This window comes from Pongo pygmaeus, chromosome 6 (assembly GCF_028885625.2).
Source record: "Pongo pygmaeus isolate AG05252 chromosome 6, NHGRI_mPonPyg2-v2.0_pri, whole genome shotgun sequence".
Classification (NCBI taxonomy): Eukaryota; Metazoa; Chordata; class Mammalia; order Primates; family Hominidae; genus Pongo; species Pongo pygmaeus.
In genome coordinates this window covers 149475077-149489733 of record NC_072379.2, presented here as the reverse complement: position 1 = coordinate 149489733, position 14657 = coordinate 149475077, and the positions used below count along the sequence as shown (strand labels likewise).

Here is a 14657-nt window from a genome sequence, read left to right as displayed (position 1 = left end):
ACTTCAGCAAAGTCTCTGGATACAAAATCCATGTGCAAAAATCACAAGCATTCTTATACACCAATAACAGACAAACAGAGAGCCAAATCATGAGTGAACTCCCATTCACAATTGCTTCAAAGAGAATAAAACACCTAGGAATCCAACTTACAAAGGATGTGAAGGACCTCTTCAAGGAGAACTACAAACCACTGCTCAATGAAATAAAAGAGGATACAAACAAGTGGAAGAACATTCCATGCTCATGGGTAGGAAGAATCAATATCGTGAAAATGGCCATACTTCCCAAGGTAATTTACAGATTCAATGCCATCCCCATCAAGCTACCAATGACTTTCTTCACAGAATTGGAAAAAACTACTTTAAAGTTCATATGGCACCAAAAAAGAGCCCGCATCACCAAGTCAATCCTAAGCCAAAAGAACAAAACTGGAAGCATCACGCTACCTGACTTCAAACTATACTACAAGGCTACAGTAACCAAAACAGCATGGTACTGGTACCAAAACAGAGATATAGATCAATGCAACAGAACAGAGCCCTCAGAAATAATCCCGCGTATCTACAACCATCTGATCTTTGACAAACCTGAGAAAAACAAGCAATGGGGAAAGGATTCCCTATTTAATAAATGGTGCTGGGAAAACTGGCTAGCCATATGTAGAAAGCTGAAACTCGCTCCCTTCCTTACACCTTATACAAAAATCAATTCAAGATGGATTAAAGACTTACATGTTAGACCTAAAACCATAAAAACCATAGAAGAAAACCTAAGCAATACCATTCAGGACATAGGCATGGGCAAGGACTTCATGTCTAAAACACCAAAAGCAATGGCAACAAAAGCCAAAATTGACAAATGGGATCTCATTAAACTAAAAAACTTCTGCACAGCAAAAGAAACTACCATCAGAGTGAACAGGCAACCTACAGAATGGGAGAAAATTTTTGCAACCTACTCATCTGACAAAGGGCTAATATCCAGAATCTACAATGAACTCAAAACAAATTTACAAGAAAAAGACAAACAACCCCATCAACAAGTGGGCGAAGGATATGAACAGACACTTCTCAAAAGAAGACATTTATGCAGCCAAAAAACACATGAAAAAATGCTCATCGTCACTGGCCATCAGAGAAATGCAAATCAAAATCACAATGAGATATCATCTCACACCAGTTACAATGGCAATCATTAAAAAGTCAGGAAACAACAGGTACTGGAGAGGATGTGGAGAAATAGGAACACTTTTACACTGTTGGTGGGACTGTAAACTAGTTCAACCATTGTGGAATTCAGTGTGGCTATTCCTCAGGGATCTAGAACTAGAAATACCATTTGACCCAGCCATCCCATTACTGGGTATATACCCAAAGGATTATAAATCATGCTGTTATAAAGACACATGCACAAGTATGTTTATCGCAGCACTATTCACAATAGCAAAGACTTGGAAACAACCCAAATGTCCAACAATGATAGACTGGATTAAGAAAATGTGGCCCATATACACCATGGAATACTATGCAGCCATAAAAAATGATGAGTTCATGTCCTTTGCAGGAACATGGATGAAACTGGAAACCATCATTCTCAGCAAACTATCACAAGGACAAAAAACCAAACACCACATGTTCTCACTCATAGGTGGGAATTGAATGATGAGAACACATGGACACAGGAAGGGGAACATCACACTCCAGGGACTGTTGTGGGGTGGGGGAAGGGGGGAGGGATAGCATTAGGAGATATACCTAATGCTAAATGACGAGTTAATCGGTGCAGCACACCAACGTGGCACATGTATACATATGTAACAAACCTGCACATTGTGCACATGTACCCTAAAACTTAAAGTATAATAACAATAAAATAAAATAAAATATAAAAAATTCTTCTCAAGGCTGCTTTACTTCCAAAGGAAGCTGGAGTCATTCACTGCAAGGGCCATCAAAAGGCATCAGATCCCATCACTCAGGGCAATGCTTATGCTGATAAGGTAGCTAAAGAAGCAGCTAGCATTCCATCTTCTATCCCTCATGGCAGTTTTTCTCCTTCTCATCAGTCACTCCAACCTACTCCCCCACTGAAACTTCCACATATCAGTCTCTTCCCACAGAAGGCAAATGGTTCTTTGACCAAGGAAAATAATCTTCCAGCCTCACAGGTCCATTCTATTCTGTCATCATTTCATAGCCTCTTCCATGTAGATTACAAGCCAGTAGCCCACCTCTTAGAACTTCTCATTTCCTTTCCATAGTGGAAATCTATCCTCAAGGAAATCACTTCTCAGTGTTCCATCTGCTATTCTACTACTCCTCAGGGATTTTTCAGGCCCCCTCCCTTCCCTACACATCAAGCTCAGTGATTTGCCCCCACCCAGGACTGGCAAATTGACTTTACTCACATGCCTCTTGTCAGGAAACTAAAATACCTGTTGGTCTGGGTAGACACTTTCACTGGATGGGTAGAGGCCTTTCCCACAGGGTCTGAGAAGGCCACCACAGTCATTTCTTCCCTTCTGTCAGACATAATTCCTCAGTTTGGCCTTCCCACCTCTATACAGTCCGATAACGGACCAGCCTTTATTAGTCAAATCACCCAAGCAGTTTTTCAGGTTCTTGGCATTCAGTGGAACCTTCATATCCTTTACCATCCTCAGTCTTCAGGAAAGGTAGAATGGACTAATGGTCTTTTCAAAACACACCTCACCAAGCTCAGCATCCTACTTAAAAAGGAGGACTCTGTCAAGGATAGAGCCCAAAAACTCACCAACCAAGCAACTGATTGTGCTGAACCCTCTTGGGCACTCTGTAATTGGATGTCCTGGGTCCTCCCAGTTCTTAGTCCTTTAATACCTGTTTTTCTCCTTCTCTTATTTGGACTTTGTGTCTTCCATTTAGTTTCTCAGTTCATCCAAAACCATATCCAGGCCATCACCAATCATTCTATATGACAAATGTTTCTTCTAACAACCCCACAATATCACCCCTTACCACAAAATCTTCCTTCAGCTTAATCTCTCCCACTCTATGTTCCCACATCACCCCTAATCCTGCTTGAAGCAGCCCTAAGAAACATCACCCATTATCTCTCCATACCACCCCCAAAAATTTTCACTGACCCAACACTTCAATACTATTTTATGTTATTTTTCTTATTAATATAAGAAGGCAGGAATGTCAGGCCTCTGAGCCCAAGCTAAGCCATCATATCCCCTGTGACCTGCACGTATACATCCAGATGGACTGAAGTAACTGAAGATCCACAAAAGAAGTGAAAATAGCCTTAACTGATGACATTCCACCATTGTGATTTGTTTCTGCCCCACCCTAACTGATCAATGTACTTTGTAATCTCCCCCACCCTTAAGAAGGTTCTTTATAATCTCCCCTGCCCTTAAGAAGGTTCTTTGTAATTCTCCCCTCCCTTGAGAATGTACTTTGTGAGATCCACCCCCTGCCCACAAAACATTGCTCTGAACTCCACCGCCTATCCCAAAACCTATAAGAACTAATGATAATCCCACCACCCTTTGCTGACTCCTTTTTCAGACTCAGCCCACCTGCACCCAGGTGAAATAAACAGCCTTGTTGCTCACACAAAGCCTGTTGGTGGACTCTCTTCACACGGACATGTGAGACAAAATGGATATACAAAACAATCCAAAAACAACACAATGACAGGAGTAAGTTCATCTATCAGTAACAACCTTAAATGTAAATGGATTAAATTCACCAATTTAAAGATATAGACTGGCTGAATGGAATAGAAAACAAGACCTAACTATATGCTGCTTACAAGAAATTCACTTCCTCTGTAAAGCATGTAGAATGAGAGTGAAGGGATAAAAAAAAGGTATCCCACACAAACAGAAAACAAAAACATGCAGAAGTAGCTATACTTACATCAGACAAAATAGACTTTAAATAAAAAACATAAAGACACAAAGAAGGTTATTATATAATGATAGATCAATTGAGCAAGAGAGCATAATAACTATAAATGTATGTGCACCTAATACAGACATGTAAAGCAAATATTATTAGGGCTAAAGAGATAGACCCCAATACAATAATAGGTGAAGACTTTAATACCCCAGTTTCAACATTGGACACATAATCTAGATAGGAAATTAATGAAGAAACATAGGACTTAATCTACACCACAGATCATGTGGACTTAACAGATGTTTGCAGAACATTTCCTCCAACAGCTACACAATGCACTTTCTTCTTATCAGCACATAGAGAATTCTCCAGGCTAGACCATCTGTTATGTCAGCATTATCCTGATATGGTTTGAGCATATAATTTATTAGCTCCAATGGTGCTTAAGGTATCAGTAGCCAATATGGGATATTGTGTGGAGCCTTTGGCAGGCCCTTATAGATAACTCACAGTACAAACCCTAAAGATTTTGGAGCAAAGCCCTGTTATTGTCTATGAATAACTAGTCACGTTTTGAGAAACAGCTTTTGGCCTGCCACTGGGCCTTAGTAGACACTGAACACTTAGCCATGGGCCACCAAGTTGACATGCAACCTGAGTATACAGTAAACCCAGGTGTGCACAGAAGGACTCCATCATCCAATGGAAGTGGTATATATGAGATTGGGCCTAAGTAGGCCCTAAATGCACAAGTTACATGAAAAAGTAGCTCAAATGCCCATGATACCTACTGCTGCTATACTGCCTTCTCTCTCCCAATCTACACTCATGACTTCATAGGGGAGTTTCCTACAATGAATTGACAAAGAAGAGAAAACTCAGAGCTGGTTTACAGATAGTTCTGCACAGTATGCAGGCACTACCCAAAGTGGACAGCTTCATCACTATAGCACCAGTCTGGGACATTTCTGAAGGACAGTAGTCAAGGAAAATCCTCCCAATGGGCAGAACTTTAAGTAGTGTACCTGGTTGTTCATTCTGTTTGAAAGGAGATATGGCAAGATATAATTATATACCAATTCATGGGCTGTGGCCAATGGTTTGGCTGGATGGTCAAGGACCTAGAAGAAACATGATTAGAAAATTGGTAACAAGGAAGTCTGGGGAAGAAGTATGTGGGTAGACTTCTCAGAATAGGTGAAAAACATGAAGAAAACATGAAGACAATTAGTCCCATATGAATGCTTACCAAAGGGTGACTTCAGCAGAGGAAGAATTTATTAAAATAATCATCAAATGGATAAAATGACCCATTCTGTGGATCCCAGTCAGCCTCTTCCCCCAGCCACCCCTGACATCATCCAATATGCTCATGAACAAAGTGGTCATGATGGCAGAGGTGGAGATTACATATGGGCCCAGCAACATGGTCTTCCATTCACTAAGGCCAATCTGGCTATGGCCACCACTGAGTGCCCAGTCTACTAGCAGCAGAGGCCAATACCAAGTCCCTGATATGGCACCATTCCCCAGGGTTATCAGCAAGCTACCTATGGCAGATTGATTTCACTGGACCACTTCAGTCATGAAAGAGGGAGTGTTTTGCTCTTATCAAAATAGACACTTACTCTGAATATGGATTTGCCTTCCTTGCACACAATGCTTTTGCCAAAACTACAATCCTTGGGCTTACATAATGCCTTACCTATTGCCATGGTTTTCCATACAGGCTTACTTCACGGGAACTCACTCCAAGGAACTCACTTCACAGCAAATAAAGTGAGGCAATGGGCCCATGTTCATGGAATTCACTGGTCTTACCATGTTCCCTGCCATCCTGAAGGAGCTGAATTGATAGAAAAGTGGAATAGCCTTCTGAAGATTCAGTTATAGCACCAGCTACATGACAATACCACCTTGTAGGACTGGGGCAAAGTTCTCCAGGAGGCTCTATATGCTCTGAATCAGCATCCAATATATGATGCTGTTTCTCCCATAGCCAAGATTCATGGATCCAGCAATCAAGGGGTAGAAACAGGAGTGGTACCACTCACAATTACTCCTAGTGACCCACTAGCAACATTTTTGCTTCCCATCCTCAAGGCCTTATGCTGGCCTAGAGGTCTTAGTTCCAAAAAAAGAAATGCTTCCACTTGGAGATACAACAATGACTCCATGGAACTAGAAGTTAAAAATGCCACCTGGCCACTTTGGGCTCCTCATGCCTCTCAATCAACAGATAAAGAAGGGAGTTTTGGTATTGGGTGGGGTGATTGATCCTTACTACTGGACTACTACTCTACAATGGAGGTAAGAAAGAATATGGAATACAGGAAATCCCTTAGGGCATCTGTTAGCATAGCCACGTCCTGTGATTAAAGTCAATGGAAAATTACAACAACCCAATCCAGGCAGGGCTACTAATAACTCAGATTTTTAAGGAATAAAGGTCTGGGTCACCCTCCACCTCCCCAGATAAAGAACCACAACCAGCTGAGCTCATTGATGATGGTAAAGGGAAAACAGCATGGGTGGTAAAAGGAGGTAGTTATCAATACCAGTTATGACCACACGACTAGTTACGAGAATGAGGATTATAATTGTTATGAGTATTTCCTCCTTACTTTGTAATGAATGTATGTGTGTAAAATATCTCTGTTTTCTTCCCTCTCTTATTCCTCTAACATGTAACATAAGACGTATTGATTTTATATTATAATATTTAAGTATGGTTAACTTTACATAATAGTACTTAAGTTATAGTACATCAAAGAGAAGGATAAAAGGACTTTATTTCTTTTTCTGGAGAAGGAATTAGTGCATATCAGTTGTATGCAGGACAGTTGTATCATGTTAGATGGATTTATGACCTTGTTATTGTCTTTAATTGGGAGATTAAGTGTAGTTTAAGGAGAAGTGTATGGATTCCAGATGGATAAGGTGAGGACATGTGCTGGTTAATTTTATGAGTCAATTTGTCTGGGTCATGGAGCCTAGATAGTTACGCAAACATTATTCCAAATGTTTCTATGAGGGTGTTTTGGGATAACATTTACATTAAAATCAGTGGACTCTGAGTAAAGCAGATTGCCCTCTCGAGTGAGGGTGGGCCTCATCCAATCAGTTGAAGACCTCATTAGAATAAAAGGCTTACCTGCCCCAAGCAAGAAGGAATCATTTGGCAGATGGCCTTTGGACTTCATCTGCCACATTGGCTCTTCCTGGTTCTACAGCACGTTGCCTTTGGACCTAAACTGCAATTCTTTCCTGAATCTCCAGCCTGCTAGCCTCCCCCATCAGATTTTGGTCTCACCAAGCCTCCACAATCATGTAGGCCAATTCCTCAAATAAGTATCTTACACACACACACACGCACACACACACCATTCATTCTGTTTCTCTAGAGAACCCTGGCTAACACACATAGGAAAGGTGCTAAAGTGCTCAGTGCCTTACATCTGAGCAAGACAGAAGTGGTGAAGAGGTGAAGGAGCCAGGCATATGGCTCTCTGAGGAAAGAGTGTTGCAGGCAGAGGGAGCAGCAAGTTCAAAGGCCAGGGCCTGTTGGGGAAGGAGCAGGGAAGGCAGTGCAGCTGGAGTGGAGAGTGGCCGAGTGCAGCTCAAAGAACTGCCCATGAGCAAGGTGGAGCCTGTGGGGCTTGCTGGGGCTTTGGCCCTCATGATGTCTGCATCTCTTCAGACCTTAATCTCATCAGACCTTCAAGATCTTGCCAATCTGATAGGGGTAAAACAGTATTTCATGAATGTTTTCAGCTGCCAGAGTTTACATTTTACATTTTTTCATGTGCTTGTTGGTTATTTGGACTGGCCCTTCTGTGAATTTTTACTTAATATTCTTTTCCCAGTTGTCCCTATGGATATTTAGTATAATTTACTGATTTGTAGAAATGACATATATGTTCTGGTTACTAAACCTTTGTTGATTCTACACATTTCATAGATCTTTTCACAGTCTGTGGCCTATTTTTAGGTTTCTAAATATGTCTTTTGTCATACACACAAAAACACTAAATTTTAATCCACTCTTATCAACCCTTTCTTTCATAATTTAAGCATTGTTGCTGGGAACAGGTCCCAAGCCTGTCCATAAACAGGCCATGAGAAACTGGCCATAAACAAGATCTCTGCAGCACTGCGGCATGCTCATGATGGTTATGACACACACGCTGCAGGTTGCTGGTTTACCTGAATGAAGGCAAGGAACACCTGGCCCACCCAGGGCGGAAAATCGCTCAAAGTGTTCCTAAACCACAAACAATGGCATGAGCAATCTGTGCCTTAAGGACATGTTCCTGCTGCAGATGACAAACCAGAGCCTGTCCCTTTGTTCTCCATAAGGAATACTTTCAGTTAATCTATAAACTGCAGAAAAGATATTTGTCATGGGATTACTGTCAATAAATAGGTGGGTGAAACTCTGTTCGAGGCTCTCAGCTGTGAAGGCCATCAGCCCCCGATCCCACTCTGCACTCTGTTTCTGTGTCTGTGTCTTCATTCCTCTAGCACCACTGAGTTGGGGTCTTCACGACCGAGCTGGTCTTGGCACATTGTGCATTTTTTAATTTAAAAATTCTGTTTTTATCATGATATCAAAGAGATATTCTTTATTTTCTTCTAAATATTTCTTACACAATTTAGAACTTTAATCTCTCTGGAATTTGCTTTTGTGTATAGTATGAAGTAGGCAACTAATTTTATCATTTTTCCATATTGAAAAAAATGACACTGTTGATTGGCTAAACAAACTAATCCCCTTCTCTTTTACACATCACCCACTATAAATGCTGGAGAGGGGGATCTAAGTACTTTCTGTTGTAGACAGAATGGTTGCCCTAGGTGTCCATGTGCTAATCCCCAGAATCCCCAGTGGCTGTGTTACTTTACGTGGTAAAAGGGGCCTTGCCAATATTATTAAGAATTTTGAGACAGATAATCTTGGATCATCCAGGTGGGCTCAGTGGTCTATACGAGTGTCCTTATAACAGGGATGCAGGAAAGTCAGAGTGAGAAGGAGATGTGAGGACAGAGGCAGAGGTCACAGAGACAGAGGGACTTGAAGATGCCACATTGAAAGACAGAGGAAGGAGCAGGAGCCAGGAGTCGAGGGGATGCAGGTGGCTTCTAGAAGCTGGAGAAGGTGAGGAAATGGATTATTCCATAGAACCTGCAGAAGGACCACATTCCTGCCCAGAAAACCTTGATTTCAGGACTTTTGACCTCCAGAGCTGTAAAATAAATTGGTGGGGTTTTAGCCACTAAGTTTGTGGCAATTTGTTACAGCAGCAATAGGAAACTAATACACTCTCTCTCCCACCTTCCCTTCTAACTAGGGTTGTCTATGTGACCCAGCTCTACCAGATGACAGTTACATGAAAGTCTGCTTGGAACTTCTGGGAATATTAGTACTACTGCCTTGGTGATAGAGACAGACTCAAGTAGACAGCTCCTGTTGTCATCTCCTTCCCCTTCTTGCATGGGATTGAAGTGTGATATCTGGAATTGTGGCAGATAGTATGGGGCAATAAGGTCACAAATATTAAAACAAAAAGTCAACCTGTGCCACCAAGCAGAAAGATAAAAGGCACCTGGATTTCTGCTGCTGTCACTGAGCTCCCAGAACATCCCAGAGACCAACTCTTTGTTAAATGAGCACTTAATATTCTGATGATTTAAGAGCTTGTTAATCAAAGTGCAATTCACAGAGTAGCAACATCGCCAAGATCTGGGATCTCATTAGAACTGCAGAATCAGACCCTGCCCCAGATGTACTGAATCAGAATCTACAATTTAACAAGACCCAGGTTATTCTCGTGAGCATTCAAATTTAACAAGCTCTGGTTTAACCCACCTTTAGTTAAAAATGAGCATTCCTAAATGATCCCACATGAAGAGCCAAGCTTCCCAGCACCACTTACTGAGTAGTCCATGCTTTCTCCAATGATTCTATCAGACGCCAAGTGCCCGTAGGTCCACAGTTCTATCCCTAGGTTCTCTGCTTTGTCCATTGGACTCTTAGTGTATTCCTGAACCAGAACATCTTCATTTCTAAACGCCAATATTACTTAATTAGTGTAACTTTAGTATAACTTTAAAATAAGTCTTAGTTAACTGATTGAGCAACTCCCAACACCTTGCTATTATTCCAAACTGTCTTGGCTCCTCTCAGCTCTTTAATCTGGTATAGGACTTTTAAAATCAGCTGTCAATTTCTTTAAGTCCTGTTGAAATGCTGAATGCCATTGCATTGCATTTATAGCTTTGTTGTTGTCTTTCCCTCCATTTTTTGTTGTCTTTTCCTCCATTCTTTTTTGTTGACCAGTTTTTTGTGGTTTTTTTTGTTTTTTTTTTTTTGAGATGGAATTTCGCTCTTGTTGCCCAGGCTGGAGTGCAATGGCATGATCTCGGCCCACTGCAACCTCCATCTCCTGGGTTCAAGCGATTCTCCTGCCTCAGCCTCCCGAGTAGCTGGGATTACAGGTATGCGCCACCACACCTGGCTAATTTTGTATTTTTAATGGAGATGGGGTTTCTCCATGTTGGTCAGGCTGGTCTTGAACTCCCAACCTCAGGTGATCCACCCACCTCGGCCTCCCAAAGTGCTGGGATTACAGGCGTGAGCCACTGCGCCCGACCTGTTGACCAGTTTTAAATATGTTCTAATTTCAATTATGATTTCTTTTTGACCCAAAGGTAAGAGAAGTGCTTACTAAATTTAAAAATGTATTGAGACATCTACTACCTTTTTATTTCAAATGCTGCATTGTGGCCAGAGAACAATGTCTGTATAAACTATTTGTCATTGGTTGAGATTTACTTTTTGGCTCAGTGAAATTTTTCTAAGTGTTCCTGTAGGCTCAAAAAGAATGTGCAGCCTGTTACCGTGGTACCTTCCACAATCAAGGCCCCATCTCTCCACTGACACCTTAGCTACAGCTTCCCAGATGGTCCAGCACAACTTTGCCTGCACCCCATCCTCCTGTCTGCCTGGAACGTTCCTACTCATTCTCCATCACTTAGCCCAAGGACTCTGAGGCTCCATGTCAAGCCTTTCCTGACTTTTCCAGATTGAACTGGTCATCAGCTCTTCTTTGGACTTCTGCAGTAATATTAACACTGCTCCCCTGTTTCCACCCTTCTCCAGCTGTCTATTGTACATCAATAGCCACAGTTCTCCTCTCCTGTTAAAACAAGAGACAGGTAATGTCATGCTTCATTCTAAACCGCCCCCCCCCCCAGTGACTCTCCACCCATTCAAAGTAAAAGACAAAGCCTTGGTCACGAGACCCTACCTTGCGCCCAGCTGCTCTCTGACCTCATCTCCCACTCCCTTCCCCTCCCATTGTGTGCTGCAGTCACATCAGCCTGCGCTATACTTCAAACATGTTTGCTGTTCATCTGAACTGGGGCACTGTCCCTTGCAGACATGTGCAAGACATGTGCCTGAGCATTTCCCTTAGGTCTCTATCACACTGTCCCCTTGGTACAGGAGGCCCTCTCCAGCCTCCATCCGCTATTAAAGAGCTGCCCATGCTTCTGTGCCCCACTGACACCCCCGCCCGACACCCAGCACCCGCCACTGCCACCCTAAGAGTCGTGACTCCTCTGTGCCTCACTGGCACCCCCACCCCGTATCCAATACCCACTACTGCCACCCTTCACATCTGCATTTACTTGCTTAGTGCTTTTTAGTCTCCCACCACTAGAGGTGAGTTCCATGAGAATAAGGACTTGCTCTGTTTTTCTCACCACTGTAGCTACAACATAAAGGAAGTATCTGATAAAACCTGTTTCCGAGTTGATGGTTACTGACTTGAAGAACAAGCAAAATGCAGCAGATACGCCAAAGAAAGTGAAGAGTGGGAAAGCCCTTTTTCTGTGCAGAGATTTGGTGGTCCATACCTTTTCAAAAAATGGGGTCTGTGGCACTCAGGGGAGAGGCTGCACTGCAGGGAATGACCCAGGGAGGTAGTAAAGGCAGTGGCAGGGTGCACTTTTGAAAAGGGCAAGGCGAAGCCCACAAGGGCCTTGACAGAGGCCTCTCTCTGGAATCATCTGGATGGCTGCATGGCACGGGGCAGAGCCCACTGCAGCCTCAAACACCTCAGAACCTCAGAACCAGTCCACCAGGGGAAAAGTACTTCTGGTGGGTTCAAACCTAATCAGCATCGGGGGTCTTCTAAGAGCATCTTTCACCCAGATACACCCTATGGAGAGAAGCTCTCACACTAATGTCCTATCTCCTCTCTCCTCAATTTTCTTCATAACATTGATTCTATCTGATATTATTTATATTTTATAATTATTTATTAATTTTATTTTTAAATGTCTAAATGTTCTCTGTACTACTCTTGGTACAAAGCTCCATAACAGCATGTGCTAAAACTCCAAACATGCCTGTTTTGTTGTGTGTCCCCAGGTCCTAACATTGTGCCTGGCCTGTAGTCTATGCCCAATACGTGGAGGTCAGTGAATGAATGATCACAGGAGAGACGGAAATGTGAAGGAAAGAAGAAAAACGGTTTTTAGAACTGAGAGGGAGGCTGGGCGCAGTGGCTCACGCCTGTAACCCCAACACTTTCAGAGGCCAAGGCAGGTAGATCCCTCGAGATCAGCAGTTTGAGACCAGCCTGGTCAACATGATGAAATGCCCATCCTTATTAAAAGTACAAAAATTAGCTGGGCATGGTGGTGGGTGCCTGTAGTTCCACTCGCATATATATATATATACACACACACATATATATGCAAGTGAAGTGAGATGTCTCTGCAAATTAATTTAAGAAAAAAAGACACTAGTGAGTAAACAGCAAGCTGAAGGAAGCAGAGGCCTCCCACAGGTCTGAAGAAGAAAGAAATTTCTTTCCCAATTAAGCGACACAGCCTTGCATGGTTCCCCAGCAGAGTATGACCAAACCGATGAGTCTTGGCTGGACTCCTGCCTGCAGCTCCACATGATGTCGGGACCTACACACACACACCCACACGCACACACACATGCATACACACGAACACACACACACGCACACACACATGGACACTCCTACCACACATACAGCTTCCCAGCCAGTAGCACTTCACCCCAGCATGTAGAAAGTGCACTTAAGGACAAAAAGGAACCCAAACTCACCCTCACTCACGCTCTGCCAGCCCACATTTCCCTCTGCTCAATCTCCCAGGCCACTCTGGTGACCCCAGCAGAACAACTGAGAGAAAAAGAGAGTGTTCTTCCTATAATTCACTGAAGACTGTAAAGGCAGCCTCCGCCTCCTTCTCAGGAAACAGCCCAAGGCAAACGTGGACTCAGGCATCTGAGCACAGCGTCCAGCCATGTGGGGATTCATCCCACATCTAATCGCAGTTCCTACTTACAGAGCAGGGTGGTGGGAGATGCCTCCAGAGCCCAGCATGGGGAAGACCTTAGGCCCAGTCCAGCAGGGCAACCATCAAGAGGAAGGGAAGAGGTTAACTGCTGAGGCCCAGGTTGGCTGAAATGTAGGTGAAATCGGAAATATTGCTTTTGGTAAGGTCTTGACCCCTCCAATGCCCAGTTCACAGAATCCTAACTGTGCAAGGGGCAGGAAAGATCAGAAAAGCAGACGTGGAAAAATCAGCATCCCCCACCCCCCCCTTTGCGGGAGGAGCTCCGCTGGCTTCCTCCTGGGGGCTGCTCTGCAGCACCATCTAGCTTCATGGGGCTTCTGACAGGCTCCTTCCACCTGCTTCTTCCTCCCTTCTGCCAGTCTCAGCCCTCCTCCTCTTCAGGGCTCACACCCACTCCCCGACACGCCTTCTCTTAGGACAGCCACTCTCATAGATGTCTGGGGATGTGCCTCTGTGCCCATCCTGCCGAATCTACTCCCCAGCAGGCTGGGGAGACACGCTTTGGACCAGGAGGAAAGCTTCCCAGGGTCCCTGCGATTCAACCCACAGGCAGCCTCCTCTCCCACGGCTGAGCGGGCTGCCTTCCCGGTGCCAAGCCCGTCCTCCCCCACAGCTATGCACCAGTGCACACACATCTACACACGTGTGCACGTGTCACACATGCACTGCGGTCCTGTCCCATGGCGTCCCACAGTCTCCGAGGCTCCGCAATCCACCTGGCTCCATCCCTCCATCTCTCACCTGGGTGGAAGCAGCTGCTGGTCCCCCAGGGCACAGGATGTGAGGAAGGCGAGGAGGGTGAGGGGAGAACGGCCAGAAAGTGACCCTCTTCCCAGGCCCTGGTCCTCCTGGCAGGAGGGTTTCGGGTGTTTCTGCAAAGGAAAAGATTTCTAGAAATAGCCTTCACATCCACAGAGGCATAAATGCAGTTGGAGAGGAAGTTCTGTGTGTAGGCCACAGGCTCAGAACCTCAAGAGCCGTCGGGGCTCAGGGAGGAGCCAGCATCGGGGACACACGCGCCTTCCCTGGGTGCTGAGCGCCTTGTGGGGTCACAACACAGCAGAAACTGAGGAGCCCGGCCCGTCCTGCAGCTGCAGACTGAGAGGAGGGAGGAGAAATGACAGCAGAGGCTTGGCCAGGGGCTGGGGCGCCGGGGCCGGTGCGAGGCTGAGCTTCAGAAGGGCTGCAAGAACAGGGGCTTGGATAGGGCAGGAAAAGGACGTCAAGCCGGTTCCTGTTCCTGAGAGGACAGAGATTGTGGCGCCGCTACAGGCTCTGAGCAAAGCGAGCTCCGGGCTTCTGTGTGCCCTGAAGTGGCCTTTAGGACTTCCTCTAACAAGTCCTTCCTCGCTTCCCTTCCCTTC

At 44.4% G+C, this 14657-nt stretch overlaps 1 protein-coding gene across 3 annotated transcripts in view; it reads right to left on the bottom strand.

Moving 5' to 3' along the window:
- GIMAP8 (GTPase, IMAP family member 8) overlaps window positions 1-14445 on the bottom strand; it is a 45569-nt gene extending 31124 nt beyond the window's left edge. The window contains exon 1 of one of the 3 annotated variants that reach the window (XM_054496458.2): window positions 14035-14445. Coding sequence is in view for 1 of the 3 variants with exons in the window: in XM_054496456.2 (XP_054352431.1) it covers window positions 13282-13319 (38 nt within the window). In the remaining 2 variants the exon portion in view is untranslated. Of the gene's footprint in view, window positions 1-13039; window positions 13087-13281; window positions 13528-14034 lie in introns of those variants that run through there. The other 2 variants (XM_054496456.2, XM_054496459.2) reach the window with 2 other exon arrangements.
- Between the last annotated feature and the right edge of the window lie 212 nt (window positions 14446-14657).